At 39.4% G+C, this 16,284-nt stretch overlaps 1 protein-coding gene across 1 annotated transcript; it reads right to left on the reverse strand.

Moving 5' to 3' along the window:
* Positions 1–839: 839 nt before the first annotated feature.
* Positions 840–16,061, reverse strand: LOC104547751 (E3 ubiquitin-protein ligase RNF130; the record flags this gene model as incomplete). The annotated part of the gene is made up of 6 exons (XM_010193566.1): positions 840–1,035; positions 3,920–4,013; positions 6,063–6,267; positions 7,351–7,447; positions 14,097–14,179; positions 15,990–16,061. Coding segments are annotated over 6 exons (567 nt in total), but the record flags the coding sequence as incomplete, so codon positions are not given.
* Between the last annotated feature and the right edge of the window lie 223 nt (positions 16,062–16,284).

Raw genomic sequence — 16,284 nt, forward strand, 5'->3', positions numbered from 1 at the left:
GCATTAGCATTTGGCTGCGAATCAGATCTGCATGTTTTAACTGACTGTTGTGAAATTACTCATACACTGCTTGCATAAGTAAACTTGTGTGAAACAGCCTGGCTGAGGACAGCGATGAGAGATGTTTTCCCTCTGCCTCCTCACCAGTGAAAAAGCCATGGCAAGAAGGGACACGTTCGCACAGAGATTCTACATTACAGTAAAGACCATTATCAATCTTTCATGACCTGAATTTGAACAAAAACTAACTAAAGGAGGCTTCACAGATGACAGTGGGGGAAAACACGACCTTTTCATTTGGTATTAGGAAGGAAGAAGTGGTTTAGAGTAGCTTCACTTTTATCAGAAAGAAGGGTGGGGTGAAAGCAGAGGACGGAAAAGGTTTATGATTACTATACTATGTCAAGAAAAGAGTGTTGGAAACCTTCAGCAATGCCTGACCTGAAGACAAAGATCACACTGCAATTCTCCCAGTGCGACACAGTGGGGGAAATGGAGAAAAATGTTCTTTTTTCAAATTAATTCTCAGCTGGAGTCAAGGTAAGCCTGTTATAGACTAGAATGCTTGACCCAGCTTTTTTCCTTAACTAGCTGGTATGGAGCGATCACTCAGAATAGTCTTGGTAGTCATTCCAGCGCTGGGTGGCATCACAACAACGGCACTGCATGGGATTTCACTTGTTTGCTTGCGTGACCCAAAATGAAAGCAGAAGAACACAGATCTGCAAAGCAAAACCATTCAAAGGAAATAAAACACCTTCTAAAGTTTACAAAAGGCTGTCAAGACTTCAGTACTAACACAGAAAGTCCAAGAAAAAGAAAATTCTCACAAAGTCAGATTTAATAATTAAAGTGGGTTTTTTTATTTCTTCACTTTTTTCTTAATACAAAGCTTTGGCATCAGCAAATTTTATGAAAAAATAGAATGTACTAAATAATTGCTTGTGCTGCATGATCGATAAGTGATACACAAAAATAGGTGTCTCTCTCTCCAAGGCAATCGGCTGGAAAGCGTTTCTTCAATACCATTCTGCTCTGTGGGGCAGAAAAAAAAGAAACAAAATACTTATATTAAAGTTAATATTGCCAATACTAAAAAAAAAAATCCTGTAAAAGTAAGTTAGTAAATACAGGGCCAGAGCATTAAAAGAGATCTGTACTCCTTACATCATCCTTACAGGAACACTAAAACAGACAGGACAGTCAGAGGTTTAAGCACTTCTAAACGTCTGAGGAAACTCCATCTGCTACTGAAAACTAAGTGGTGCTATCTAACATGTGGGCTTTTTGGAGTTTAAAACACAGTTACACAGTGATTTCTGACCATTCCCTAAGAAACAAAGCAAAATGTGCTTAATTTGTTCCTTTAAATCACTACCTACATAATTCAATAACAACAGTGCATAAATATTATAAGACCAAGAGAATGCAGCAGGTTCCTTATTTTCTTATCACTTAGACAATGTTTATGTTTAAGAATTGTTTAAAAATGCATGTGTGTGGATATATACATACACACAAACATATATATACACACATGTACACACACAACTGCAGAACTACTGCTCTAAATAAATATGTTTAAGCTGCAGAAAGGACATAGGAAAAAAAGGATCGGGGTGTGTTTTTAGGTGGTTTCGATGTAGAATATTTGGCACCTTTTACTTGTATCAGCATAGTATGTGGCCTTATTCTTGCTACTGCTGTTTTCTGATAAGAAAAAACCCTCAGCTTCCTCTTGAAATACCACCATAACAGGTGTAGGGTACACTAGCATAAAACAGCATAAAGAGCAGGTATGCTGTTATGACATTTAATGTAAATCGCAGTGAGAGAGAGCTGCTGTGTATCTGCCATGGTATTCAGCACAGGAAAAGCTTTGTCTGGCACTGGGGAACATAAAGTGTCAATGAAACAATAAATCTAAGAATTAGCATTACACATACACATTTCAAACTGTCTAAAACGAGTAGTTAAACCTAGCAGCACTTGAGGAGGCTGCTTAGATCCCAAGGGATTCAGTAAAAAAGCTCTTGAGGTTAAAGGCTACGGTTAGGTACCTCAGCTACCACGTAAGTGATTTTTGACAGCTCTGGTTTCTGTGGCTGCTAGTTTTCTCAAGTCTGCCTCAAAGCATTCACTGGTATATGCTTGCATTTTCATTCCTATCACTGGGGAAAGGAGTTCTCCTTACATCAGCACAGCCTTTGTCTGTACTAAGGGAACCTCACTGTGAAAACACCTCTCTGGACGCCCTAACTCCCTGCCCATGTGAGGAATCTTGCCCTTTCAGTAAAAACAGACCCAGATCTGAATGAATAAAAGATAACAAAAAGAGGAGTTGCAGGGCAAGGCAGAAGTGCAAATGCTATCAGTACCCACATCTGGACGATGCTACATGGGCTACTGTGCCGCTGTCCGCAGACATTTCTGTTTCACAACTCATCTTGCTCCATGCTTCCCCAAGCTATTTTTCAGGGCAGATTAACTATGTTCAGGTACAGCTATTTTACCAAGTTGCTGATCAATAGTTGCAATTTCAAGATTTTGACAAATGGGGGGGAATGTGTGTTAAAAAAAAATAAAAAAGGGAATAATTGGGGGACTTGATAGGACCACTTGAAGTTCTAAAACTTTTCTTCATTAAGCCCTTTTGAATTACCATCTGAAAGGAGGAGGAAAGGAAGATCTGTAAATTAGTGGTAATCAAAGGTTCCTGATGACCGAAATCTCTAAGAACTTACTATGGCTCCTCCTGCAGAAGATTAGCTCGAGACTGTCTAAAATGTTACACTGGAGACTATTAGACATGTTTCCATCTTATTGAGGAGGACACCTTATACTCTCCAGAGAACAATAAAAGTCAAAAAAAGCACTTCTTTCTCTTATCTCAAAACAAGAGAAAAAGGAAGTTATCATTACAAAGCTATGTTTCCAGGCTGGAGAGGAGACTGCCTTTAAATCTCACCCCACTTTTGGTAAGAGATCAACACATTTAATGGAAACTTAGCTGTGTCAAGATGTTCAGAGACAAAGACAGACGTTGACACTTTCCATCCCCAAATACATCAATTATGATTAAATATATTTTATGAGCCCAGATGTTCCATACACCTAAAATGAAAACAGCTTCATGTACGTTTTCAGTGTATTTGCAGAACAGACTTATACTTGTCCACACACAGAACTATTACAAAAGATTGAGAGTCATGTGCACTAGAGTAATTTCTGGTCCACCCTGTCTGAAGGGAAGCATTGAGGGTGTCTATACAAATTAAGAAAGCAGGGATGTCTTTAAGCACTCCTTTGACTGCAATACTCAGGCATGCTAAAATGAAAAGTTGGAAGACTGCTCTGCTCTCTTGACTTGAGAGAAGAAACAGTAGTGTATTCATTGTTTTCATCTCTCCCTGCCCTAAAAGCAAAAAGGTACTTTTTTATTTAAATACCCTTTTTCTTAGCTGAAAGTGTGCCAACCAGGAATACAGATTTTTTTTTTTAATATGAACTTTGACTCACAAATTGAGGTGAAAACTGTCAAAGGTAACCAATGGTAGTAACTTCTGGCTCTGCCAGGCAAATTTTGAATGTGGGGACTTAATGGCAGAAATCTAATGATTATTTACCTAGACCATTGATCAAAAACTGAATATAAATATTCTCTCTTTTCCACCTTCTATGTCTCCACTTGGCAAGGAGGTTTCCTCACACAATCCAGCTAAATATAAATCAAGAGGGACTTTAGATGTTACTCTGGAATCTACTTTTGAGACACACACATTTGAGAAAAGCAGAGAAGGCATTTGATACTTTGAAAATTGCATTTTATCCCTTCTCTATTCTTTTGATATTTGTTCCCAATGCTGTTCATGACACACACCCATCAAAAATGTATAGAAACATCGGAATATTTACTTACTCATTAGCATTCAAGCTAGCTGTGGCTTTGATGATCATGTAGCAGAGTGTAAGGGCACTGAGGAGGCCAAAACTGGCAATAATAAACCATTCTTCTGTTGACAAAGGAAAGGGAGGAAATCACTCGTGGGAGAAGGCTTATGTCAAAGCGATGCCAATATTTCCCTCAAACACCACTGGCGGAAGGCAAGAGGCTTCTAAGCCATGACTGGCACCAGGAGGTGAAGCAGAAGGAGGTTAGCCACAGAGTTACTGACTGGAGAAGGCTAGCAAAGAAGAAGTGGAGAGAGGTGTGGAAAAAACAGCATGGCACAACAGTATCTCCTGGCTGAGCCCAAGGGTTAGTGATACAGAAAGATTACTTAACAATGCAAAGTGAAATGCAGGATCAAGGGAAACGTAATGAAAACTCTGTCTGCCCCCAAGTCAGATAAGGTTGTCAGGGTTATTTTAGATTTGCTGAGATGCAGCTCTTCACATAAGCATATCCAGTAAACCTTCACACTTAATTTGTGGTTTTGCCCCCTCCCTCCTGCATAAATGCTATAGTGTTACTTTAAAAAAAAAAAATCCCCCAAAATAGGATAGCTTGTTCAACAGTAAAACAAAACTAGAGTTTTCAATTTAAGACAGGAATATAACATAGAAAAATAATTGCAACATTAGTGTATACATACAGACATATTAAAAAAAAGTAGTAGAAAGAAAGCTATTAAAGAATGTTCACTATTCAAAGTTGTCCCTCCTCAAGGATCAATTTGGCACATAGTAGTAGACTGGAATACAAACACTTTTGTTGAATATGGCTTTTGGTTTAACTCTCGTGCATCAAAGAATGCATGTGTCATCCATAAAATCCAAACATTTGCACAGCCTTTTCTAAAGTTTTATTTTATAAACATTGTCAAAATGAACTGCTGCTGACTATTTCTTGTTTTACCCTGGCATCCCATCTGTGCAAGAGCAGTACTACAGTTGGGAACAGACAGTAAAAATACTGTCTGTAAAACCAAGTAGTGAAAAGTTTCAGTTCAACTGCAGAGTTTTCCCACCCATGACAAGAGGAGCAGCTCACCAACAGATCTGCTCTGTTCAGCAGAGCTGAATACAAGACGAGTCAGATGTTGCACACTGCATGACAAAGTGACTTACTGCCTTTGTAAGGAATCTAGATTTTGTATGTGGATTTTTTCCTTCTCCTGTCAGGACATTTCTGGATATGGACTATGTGTTTCATAAGATGACATTTTTTTAATGAGACATTTACTCTGCTACAGCTTCTAAAGAAATGCTCTAATGGATGTATCAGTTACAGACACATGTATAGTGGCAAACAGTGTCACTAAGATAAAATCTAGATCATAGATGCACATAAGCAAGATAAAGGAGCAAATTAGATTGTTGTACTGCATGGATTATTTTTTTTGCAATTCAGCCAGGAAAACCATTCATGCATCAAATCGAGATTGTACAGCATATAGAAAAATGATGCAATTCCATACATTGTATTCATTATAGTGCTATTACACATCAAAAACTCTAGGTAAAATCCAGTGAATGGAAATTTCCTATGCTCTTATGGAGAAGAGCTTGCAAGCCGGGCAGAAACAGTTTTCTGATGTCATAAAACACTTGGACAACACTCAAATGTTGGTACATCAAATACTTCTTTTTAATTCACAAATTTTGGAACAAAAACATCTGCTAAGAGACATCAGAATTCCACTTGTAATGTTCCCAGGGGAAAAAATGCCTGCAGAAATAGTAATCAGCTAAAATATTGATATTTGTATAAATTACTGTATGTAATGTATTCTGAAATGGTAAATAATAGTTTTGGCAATTCAGTTTCTTGTACTGGTTACCAAATTCAGGAGGGTTATTTTGTTGCCATTTTAGTTCATCCAGTGTTCTTTGCACACAGATTTAAATGGATATACCGTTAACAATGAAAGTGTTGGCACCGCTGTACCTACAGTAATCGGTTTCAACACGGAGCATACGCCTCTTACAGAGACACTGAGGTCACCTTTGTCCCTGCAGGGAAATCTTTCACCCTCATCCTGCAGCACAGAGCTACAGCAAAGCAAGTGCCACATACCAGGAAAACCATAGAACGGTACTGGAAGCCAAAGAAAACTTACTTGTGACAGCAATGTTGATCTCCCCTGACCTTGGCGTCAGCTCTCCGTCCTGTGGAAGCTGAGACATCCCCGAGGTGCGCAGGGGCTCCAAGCTGAGGGAGCTGTCATTGGCAAAGTCACCAAGCGCTGATCTCCTGCTGGCTGGCTGGCCTCTGGTGAGCCTTTCCATGTCAAAGGCTACGTTATCTGTACATGGCACATTTGGCTGGAAAAACAAGTGATTCCACATTACAGCCGTGAATATTTTACGTGTAGCAAATGTATACATTGACTAAAACCATACACACACACACAGAGTTCAGCTGCTATGGCTGTCCTCACAGGAGAGAAACATGAATTAGCAAGCTCTAGCCAAAGTTGCTCATTCCATCCATTTTAAAGAGGTAGAGAAAGAAGCAGAAAATGGGATTAAGATTCAAAAAAAAGGACACAAATATGTTTGTATCATAGGCTATGCCTGTACGGTTTACTACCATGAGCAATGATGACGTGCATGGAATTCTACAGTATCCTCCCCTAAAAATCCACATACGATATTAATTGCAAAAGTAGGTCATCTACAGCATATCTGCAACTATTTCTTAGAAAATGTGCAAGTTTGCAACTGACACAGCTAAAAATGGAGGATTATTCTTACTGGCTTGATTAAAAAGCAGCTTTAGACAGTATCTTCATATGCTCTCCTCTCTCTTCCTTCTTTCTTTCTTCTGAAAAGAGTATCCGTTCTACCTTATAATTCTTCCCTCATATGGGAAAGATGGTAAAATAATCTCTGAGGTTCTTCACTTCTATCCCTTTGTGAACAGGTCAACATAAGCCATGAGCTTCTTGAGGAAAGCTCGCTGGCCTTGGCTAGGGCATGGCTTTTAATGTGTAAACAAATATAAGAGTGTCCACAGGAGACCACAACAAGAACAAGAGATTTACAGAGCAAATTTAACAGAGAAGGGTTGAAAGAAGTTGAGAAAAAGGACTATTATAGAGAACCTAGTAGACTTCCAGTAAAGAAGAAATTGTTAACAATATATTCTCAATGTATTCTCAAATATAACAATATATTCTCAATGTTCAACCAGGGAAAGGAACAACAACAAATCAGCTTTAGCAGCAGCAAAGAAATTTAAAAATTATAAAAAATATAAAATAATAAGAATAAAAAACCCCAAAAGTTTTCTGAGGAAAGATACTGGAACACCCTTCTCCCTTTCTCCCCTACAATTATTCCTCCTGTTCTGGGTCTCAGTCATGGGGGCAGGGGAGAAGAGGAGCTCACAACAGTACAACTTACCACAATTCCCAGTGCCTTCAAAATGTTCAGTTTACACATTGGACACGTACAGTGCTCGCTAAGCCATGGATCCACGCAGGCTTTGTGGAAAACATGCCTAGAAGAACAGACAAGGCATGTATGTAATTTGGAAACAATTCTATTTTATACAATGAGAACTACTTTACCAAACTTTTAGACAGTTTCTTTTTAATTAGGCCAGCAGAACAGAGTCCAGAATTGCCCGGTATTCTGTGCTGACTGCAGTAAGAAAAAATAAAAACCTCTTGCTTCTTGTTGCCACAATTCACTAATAGTTCAACTAGGAAGAAACACTTAAAAAGAACATTTTGAAACATTTTTTTCATGTTTTATTGTGGATATGAGTATGCATATGGTCAGAATAACAATGGTAACAAAGTCCCCCCCCCATAATCTTGTGTAAAGTCTCATCTCAGTTCCTATGTAGAACCTGAACATAAATTATGTAGGAAGATCACAGATCTACCAGCAGGCAATTTTATTCAAAAATCAGTGCAGCCAACCCAAACACACTTGTTTGATTTTGAAAGGACTTTTATAATTATCACATCTAAGCAAAAAGAAGGTTTTTCCTACTATCAGTACTTCTTGCTATCAGGAAGGAAAACATGTCCATCATCGTATGACGGTCATAAAAAAAAGAAGATTCTTTCAAAGATGGAAAGGCAAACCAGGCTTCTACTTGCACAGAGGGAACTCTGCAATATAGAACAGTCTGAATTGCCACCTACATTGCATACAAAAAATCTTAGTCACATACATGAATATAAATGTGTTGGGATTGATATAAACCAATATAACAAGGAAGAACTCTGCAGAGACCAAAACAACATATTATTAAAGGAAGAAGAGGAGATGTCCTCTTGTCTTTTTAGAAGGCAAAGAACTTCTCGGAGCATATTCATGGCAGAAATGGGTATCAGTAGACTACACAATACAGTTTGGCAAATGCTCATAACAACCTATTCTGAATAACTGCCTGTGATAAGAACCCAGGTCTTTCATTTCCAGTAGCACTGACTGCAGAGCACAAAGCCAGTTAACAGCAGCACACCCAAAAAAACCAGACTGGTGGTCATGAGAAAGATCAGGAACTACAAGGGCTGCTTAGCCAGCAAAGACCTGTGCTCTGAGACCAGCAGATGAAGGGGCAGTGGCAGAACAAGGAGTTCTTGCCATCTATTTGAGGCATCAGCACCATCTGTAAGAGGTCATACGTGTCCCCAGTGCAGCATAAAGTTAAGATACCCTCCATCCTCTCCTTTCCCAGGTTATACTTGCTGCTCTGTGCCTCAGTAAGCTCTTCACAGAGTCTGGGACTTACTTGCTCCCTATCCCTTGGGGTTTTTAAAATCAGAGGCAAGTTACCAGATAATTCTCTTTTAAATTTCTGGAAAGTGATTGGAAAAAAAGGCTGCATTAATTTGTTAACAAACATGGAAAAAGACAGTACATAATTATGTATTGCCTATGGCGACTAAAACTGATGGAGGGACTAAAGTATATCAACATGATTAGGTTCCAGGATATATGGTTGTAGCTGACTACCTGTACTGACTGAAGATGCATAGACTTACAGAGAATAATACAGTCAACAGAAGACGGACTGGGAGCAAAAGGACTTTGCTTATCTATATCCCAGATATTGTAGGAATAGAAACTTACAGAACCTCAGCTAGTCACTTTGTTGAACTGTGTCCTTTAGCAATAAGGAAATCATGAAAAACAGGCTATGTACAGTGTAATTACACAAAATAAAGACCCACTTCTATTGTTACTAGGTCTTAATGCATTACCTTTATTACTCAGAAAACTACAGGAAACAATGTTTTAAAATTCTGTGTGACAGAAAATAATCTGCAATCTTCTGAAACGTATAGAGCTACTACTGTTATTCTATGTTAGGCAAATCATGGCTTTCAGTTGCTTATATTTCCTTTCAAGTCTCTGAAGTCTGTTTTTTAGAGTAGGACAAACCTGAAAATCTAATATTTTAGGAAACAGCAGACATCGAGACTCCACAGAAGTATGAAAACAGCTTTAATATATCGTTATCAGCTAATCAGTGCTGTAGAAGCACTCAGATCAAGTGAAGCAGGCGACTGATATTGATGCTGACATGCATCTGCTAAATATCAGGGATTATTTTTAAGAGTCATTAACAGTTTGATATCATTGAAATGCACAAAACCAGCTCAACTATTTTTGTGACCTCTTCATTCTTTGCTTTTAGTTCCTAAACCTTCAAGGATGTTTGTTAATGTATTTTTTAAAAAGTGCAGTTCTCCAAAGGTTATTTACTGATTTAGATCAGCATAGCTCTACCTACTTATGCAGTTTATCTACTGAAAAAGCTTGCTGATACCATCGTTATGGCTCAGACTCTGTCTGGATTTTCCTGCTTGCAACAGTTAAAGATCAGTAATGCCGCAACAAAGATAATAAACACATGAATTATTTTAAAAACTCAATCTGACGAAGTAAGCCCTTGCATTTTCTGCTACCATAAGCCTTCTCTATCTCTGTATTTCTGTCGCTTGTTTTCCAAGACCATAAATCTGAAGAGTTCCTAGCAAGCTGCTCTGGGTCACAGCAGCTGACACTGTTCCCCCAGGAACCACACACCGGGGAGTCGAGTGTGACACAGCTTTTGCTGCTTCCCCAGCCTTGGGGCTGGCAGAGGCACGGCCAGCAGCCAGGCTGGTGGCACTGAAGGAGTCTCCCATGTGGGCACAGCTCCAAACAGGTGACCTGCAGGTATTTTTCCACTCCGTCAGCATACCCAAGCCAGCTGACCTCCAGCTTGTAATAAACACCGTAAGGCCAACTCTGTTGCACAACACAGCTTCTTTGCAGCATTTCATAGAGAAAAAGTGAGTTAGAAATCTCTTTCAGTGGCATAATGCCTCAAAATTCACACGTTGCACAAGGAGAAGGGTTTGAACAGGTTTACAAGGGCTCACTACACTTTCCTGCTCTCAGTGCAGCATCCCACCAAAGGGACCTGATCACCATGCTGCTGAAAAGTAGTGTCTTTGGATACTGCTGAAGGCAGCTGCTCCCCTCGCCCAGGGGTTCAAACTTCCCAGCCAGGCCCTTACAGCTAGCACAGCTCGGGAGAGATGTCTGGCCTGCTGTGGTGCAGAGGAAGGTGCCACGTCTGGCAATGCCGGGGAGAGCAGCCCCAGTGCTTTCCACAAATGCACAGGATTGCTAGGGGAAAAGAGAGACTGCCATCGTAAGGAGGTAGCAGAGAAAATGAGGGTGGTGCAGAGGCACTGCAGTAAGTGGAGAGGATTGCATTGAAATACTGTGTTAATTTGCTCTTTAAAACAAAACAAAACAAACAATAATAATAATTATAAAAAAGCTATTTGCAGCAGCACAAAAACAGATTGAAATCTGGCTTAGTTGCTTTTGTCACTTTCCCCCTTATTGCCCAGTACAGGAATTAAGAATTAGGCTCCAAGGCCATTTATTTTAACATATTCACTCTTCCTTTAATTCTCTTCCTACCTTGTAGATTCCTTCCAAGGCCATCTTTCTGCCCTTTCCAATGTCACTCTGCTTTTCTCTAACCCGTCACTTGGCTCTCCCCTTCCCTTATCTCTCACCAGTCCTTCACACTACCCCCTCCTGATCACTTTTCACTCAGTGCCCATTCATCTCCTACACACAGTGCTGTGATGGTAAAGTAAAACTATCTGAATAAAGCAAATTGGCCATGCGGTTTGTCTTTTGCTAGAATCCTTTTGACATTTGCTTACACTACTTATTTTTAACTTGCATAATGATATTTACAAAAGACAGAGACATTCCTCAGGCTAGTAAGCCCAAGACAGATGGCTGCCTTATCCCTCTGTGCACTAAAAGCTATAGGTAAATCCACAGGCTGCTGCTACTGAACACATTTCTCTCTGAAGCACAAAATGAATGACAGAAATTCAAATGCATTGTTTGAAATAATTTTCATTTTAGTTTATTTTTGAATTGCCCAAAATTTCCTACCTGCCACAAAACCTTACATCACAAATACCGTGTTTGACTACAGAATTTGAGGTGGTGTGTCTGCCCAAACAAGACTCCTCTCTGCTGAGGCACAGAGTGACAGACCATACTCAACTGCAGAGAACAACTGCAGTACCAGAGGGAAATGCTAGTTTTAAATTGATGAAAGCAGCAAGAATGTCATATGTCAGTGATTCCTACTGTCTAATGATTACAGTGTCCTCAACAGCCACAGTAAGAAAAACTTCCAGTCTTTCATTTGCTTCCTCTTATTTGAGCCATTTTCTCCATGGTTTTATTGCAATTTATTTTCTCATCTGGCTTAGAGACTCTCCTGCAGTGGTCTGAAGTAGCAAGAGATTAAACCTTCCAAACAAGACTTGGGGAGAAGCATCTCAGATGCCAAAGACTGAAAAGTCCTAGACGCAATCTGAAACTTATTGGGCTCATCTCTGGAGGTACTGGCTGACAGCTTCACCTACAAATATAAAAATGTCTCGTGGAAAGCATTCATCTCAATGTTTCTATCTAGCCAAGACAGTTTTGCAACTCAGCTCAAAGCTGAGCTGCTGCAGATGAAAAGTGAGATTTAAAAAAAGAGAAGAAAGTGAACATAAAAGTTGTCATACAGCCTTTGACAGGAATGTAATCTGAGCCTTCACTGACCTTACATTCTTGTGAGAAACAGAACAAAAAGGGATCTACACAAGAGCCTTGATATCTGTTAGATGGAAGATTGCACGGGGGAGGTTGTGCTGAGATGGCAGCCCGCTGCATCCCTGAAGCAGCTGTAGCTATGCCTGAGAGCAGGGAGCCTCCTGTTTGCAGTTCAAAGGTGTCTGAAGGAAATGGACTTTGATGACTTTTACATCATCTTGGTTAAATGGTTTGATCACATCTGCTGATACTTGCAACATATCCATTGCTTGGACAGTGACAGTTATTTAACGAAGGAAGTTCACTTTTAGTCCCACTTTCGTGTTGTCCTCAGTGGTAGAAGATGGTTGCCCACAGATGAAGACTCATTCACCTACTGTTGGCAAGGACCTCCCTCTGACCATTGTTCAGTGTCAAAGAGAACGGCACAGAGAAGTGGACATGTAAACCTCCATTCCACATCCTTGAGCTTCACAGTACTACTCTGAACTACACCAGTAAAGCTTTCTTAAAAGACAATTTAAAAAGATAAAAATCAACGTAGTGGTCCAAAACTGGTGTGCAGTTCCAAGGAGTTCCTCCTCTAATTTCCAAATAATCTTCTACATAACAAATAAAAGATTAGGGCTTAATTCACATATGCAAGCTTTACTTGAGATTACAATATAGGACATAAGTCTCTGCAATCTTTATTTAACACTTGGGAGTACATTTTTATGGGCAAGAGGACACAATCTGTCAGTAAAAATGACCAAACTCTAGAAAATAAATGCACAGATACCCACATTACCAAAAGCTCCCAAATCTTAATAGATCTGAGACCAAGCTCTTCTATCCCCAAATATTTTAATGGAAGTTTCTAAACAAATATTTGTAGGGTATATTAACTAAAAAACAACACTGAGAATCTCAAGCAGTTCATTGTTTCCCACAGTCCAAGTAGTAAAGAACATAAAGAAAACTTATCTGAATTAAGCTTCTGGCTTCATAAATAGAATGCAAACATATCTTGATCAACAAGATATAAAATAATACAATTTTCCTTTTTACAATGATAGAAATTCACCATGCATTAGAAGAAGAATATTCCAGCTATTCAGAGCAGCCTGCAGGGTTTAGACAACCGATAATGACCGATAATGAGCTGTTACGTGCCACTGCTGTGTGACTTTGTTACTTCTAGAGTATCATGCACAACACTCTTTATATACCGTGCGCAGGCCAAATTACTGCACCTTGGCTGCATATGCACAACATAACTTACATGGGCTTTTGTGTCTGGAGATAAGGAGAAAGCTTTACATTTCAGAATACAAGAGAAAGGTGTCCTTGGTAATGCTTAAGGCTACCAAAACGCGCTGATTCATCAAAACCAATCACCAGGTGGAGGAGGCACTTAAAAGCATCTCTCAAAAAGCAAATATCCCAAAACAATTCAAAAATGCAAGCAAAACAAAAACAAACTGAAAACCTGTAAATGTCAAGAGAATTTCACAAAAGGAGGAAAAAGTAGTCACATTTTAAGCCCCAATGCAGAATATCCAGCAAGTACAAATCTTCAGACACATGCCAACAACACACCGCACTGGGGAGACCAAAGACAGACAGTAGCACACTGGCTGATTGATGTCAGAGGAGGTACGAAGGTGGGAAAGACCGTTTCTGTTTCCTACACTGTTTCAGAAACCAACAGCCAATGCTGCACATCTACTGTGCAGAATGCTGCAGCTGTACTGGGTCCATTGCACCTTTTTGTGTATGCCCACCACTTGGTCCTTAAATCTGCATCTCCCCCACTCCCACTTACAATCTCAACAGCTCCACTGCTGATACGCCCAAACTTCCCATCTTCAAGATGGTAATCTTTTATTTAATCCCTACTGTCATAACAGTGTCAGTGGCCATCTTCACACCTTCTGGTATCAGTCTAAAATAAAGTGGCTGCTATTAGGACTGGAAACTTCTTAACAAGTGTGTCTGTAAATTACATATTATAAGAAATGAAGCAAAGGACCACAAAGAAAGAATAGTTTCCAAACAAAGCAACTTTATTGGCTTACTTGCATGGTAAAATGCGAACAACATCATTCTGCTTGTAACTCTCAATGCAGACAGCACAATGATCAAAGTCTGGGTCCGTCTCCTAAAATGAACAGAATGAAAATTCAAGTCAAGAGTTGAGGCTATGACAAACATAAAAGCAGTTGTGACTGGTACATGAACTGCACTGTGCCAGGTGGCTGTTACTAAGAAGATACAAAACCAATGACTGGGTTATTAAATTCCCACATGACTTGAGAAAGACAAGTATCTCGTACACACAAAACTCTCCCCTCATTAGGAGCTGGTAAATGATCATTTGAGACACAGGCTTAGGCCTAAGATGACTCTTAATATTCAGTCAAATCACTGTAAAATATAGTGGTGGTTTTCCTAGAGGCTTTACTTCAGCTTGGAGCTAAAACACTATCTTATTCAGGGTGTTTTTTGGCAGGATAAGAATCTCGGAATTCCCTTCTACAGCCAGAGCTAGCAATTTGTACTTATTTCAGAGCAGTCTCATTTTTGTTTTCTTGCAGTATTATCATCATTCTTATCCAGACATGAGGATGAGGATCACTGACGGGCTCCTCTCTTATTCTGTTTTCCAGAAGGTATGATTTTTTTATTTTCTTTTATTTTTTTTTAAACATGATAATATAAAATTTCTAACAAAAAAGGGCCAATTTAATTTGGATGTAGCTATGGCATCAGCAATATTATTTAAAATGTTTGGGCCTATGACACAGAAAAGGCTGTGTCTTCTCTTAGTCCACACTCATTCTTGTCAGTGCCAGCAATCTACAAGCAAGACACCAGGACAGGAACCACGGCAATGCAATGCCCACTCCCTGGTCAGAACTGCACGCAAAGAATCCCGATGGGCTGCTCTGCTGCAGGACAGGCTTTTTCCTACCCTGTGTTCACTGCATCAGCATCTCACGCTGTCTGTACCACAAGGTACACGTCACTTGTCCCTTTTGAATTTATGCTGTCAACACAGCAGCATCTTTTCTTGTAATATGGAAAAGTTCCTGCTACCTATATGTACTCCCATACCCACAGAAAAGATTTGGTACAGTAGGCTGTTTTGAAATAAAACTACACAGGGAAGGAGAAAGAGCAGAAAAACACTTTTTTCTGCGTTCTCTCCGGGAGCAAATTTTTCCATCACGTCCCCATCTTCCAATGCTGAGAGTGTTGATAAGAAAGATTAAAAGGAATCACACTAAAAAGGCCCAAGGAAATAAGCTTCTCTTAAAAATCAAATCATAGCCAGAATTCCCTTGCCTTTTGCAAATTAAAGAGCAAAAATTAAGCAAGATTAAGTGACTATTTTTTCCTTTCAGAATCAAAGACAAAGCAGTATTGCTTATAAAAGTAGAAAAAGTGTAGGACTTAACCGTATATTTTAGTTTGTATACTGACAAGAAATATTCTTGGCATAACATTTATTATCTTTCACAAAATACCTGTTTATACTCCACCTTGGATTACTGGATATTCATAAGATATTGCCCTTTATTACTGGTCTATTAAATTTATTTTTACTTCACACAACTTACACATGGAATGATTCTAAGCTTACAGAACTCCACATAAACGATGCCAGCCCTATGGACTCCTACCAGCAAAAGCCCCCAGCCAGCTAGCAAACAAAACCACTCTCAGGCACAGATGTCAGATGGAGCACACGTTGTATTTAAGCAAGAAAAACATCTTTGAAATGTAAAGACTTACAGCATACACTGATACTAGAAGTTACATCAAATACTGTGCCATAGGACAAAGCCTCTAACAAGGAGGGCAAAAGCATAAAGCAGAAGGAGAAAGGAAAAAACTCAGATTGTTTCCCTCAGCAAAAATTAAACATGATGCTCAAGTTTAACCCTGTTGAAATCTTATTATCATACCTTATCACCCTTCTTTACTGTCCTGGTCGTCAATTTACCGATGGCTTTCTTGGCAGCATCTCCAAGACGACGCTATTAAAGTGACAAAGAAAAGGACCCAAATGAACCCTGATAATCAAGTTTCATTACTGTCCTTTACTTGGGCTCAATACTAACATTGCAATACACACTATGGCAGCAGGCCAGTACTGAAGACAAAAAGCATACACAGCAAGTCCAACAGTTAGAAATTTGTCAGGAAGAAAAAAATTCCAACAGGTAAGCCCACAAATACACTCAGTAAGCATGGGAATAA

The sequence above is a fragment of the Mesitornis unicolor genome, unplaced genomic scaffold (assembly GCF_000695765.1).
Source record: "Mesitornis unicolor isolate BGI_N332 unplaced genomic scaffold, ASM69576v1 scaffold30851, whole genome shotgun sequence".
In the NCBI taxonomy this organism is placed as follows: Eukaryota; Metazoa; Chordata; class Aves; order Mesitornithiformes; family Mesitornithidae; genus Mesitornis; species Mesitornis unicolor.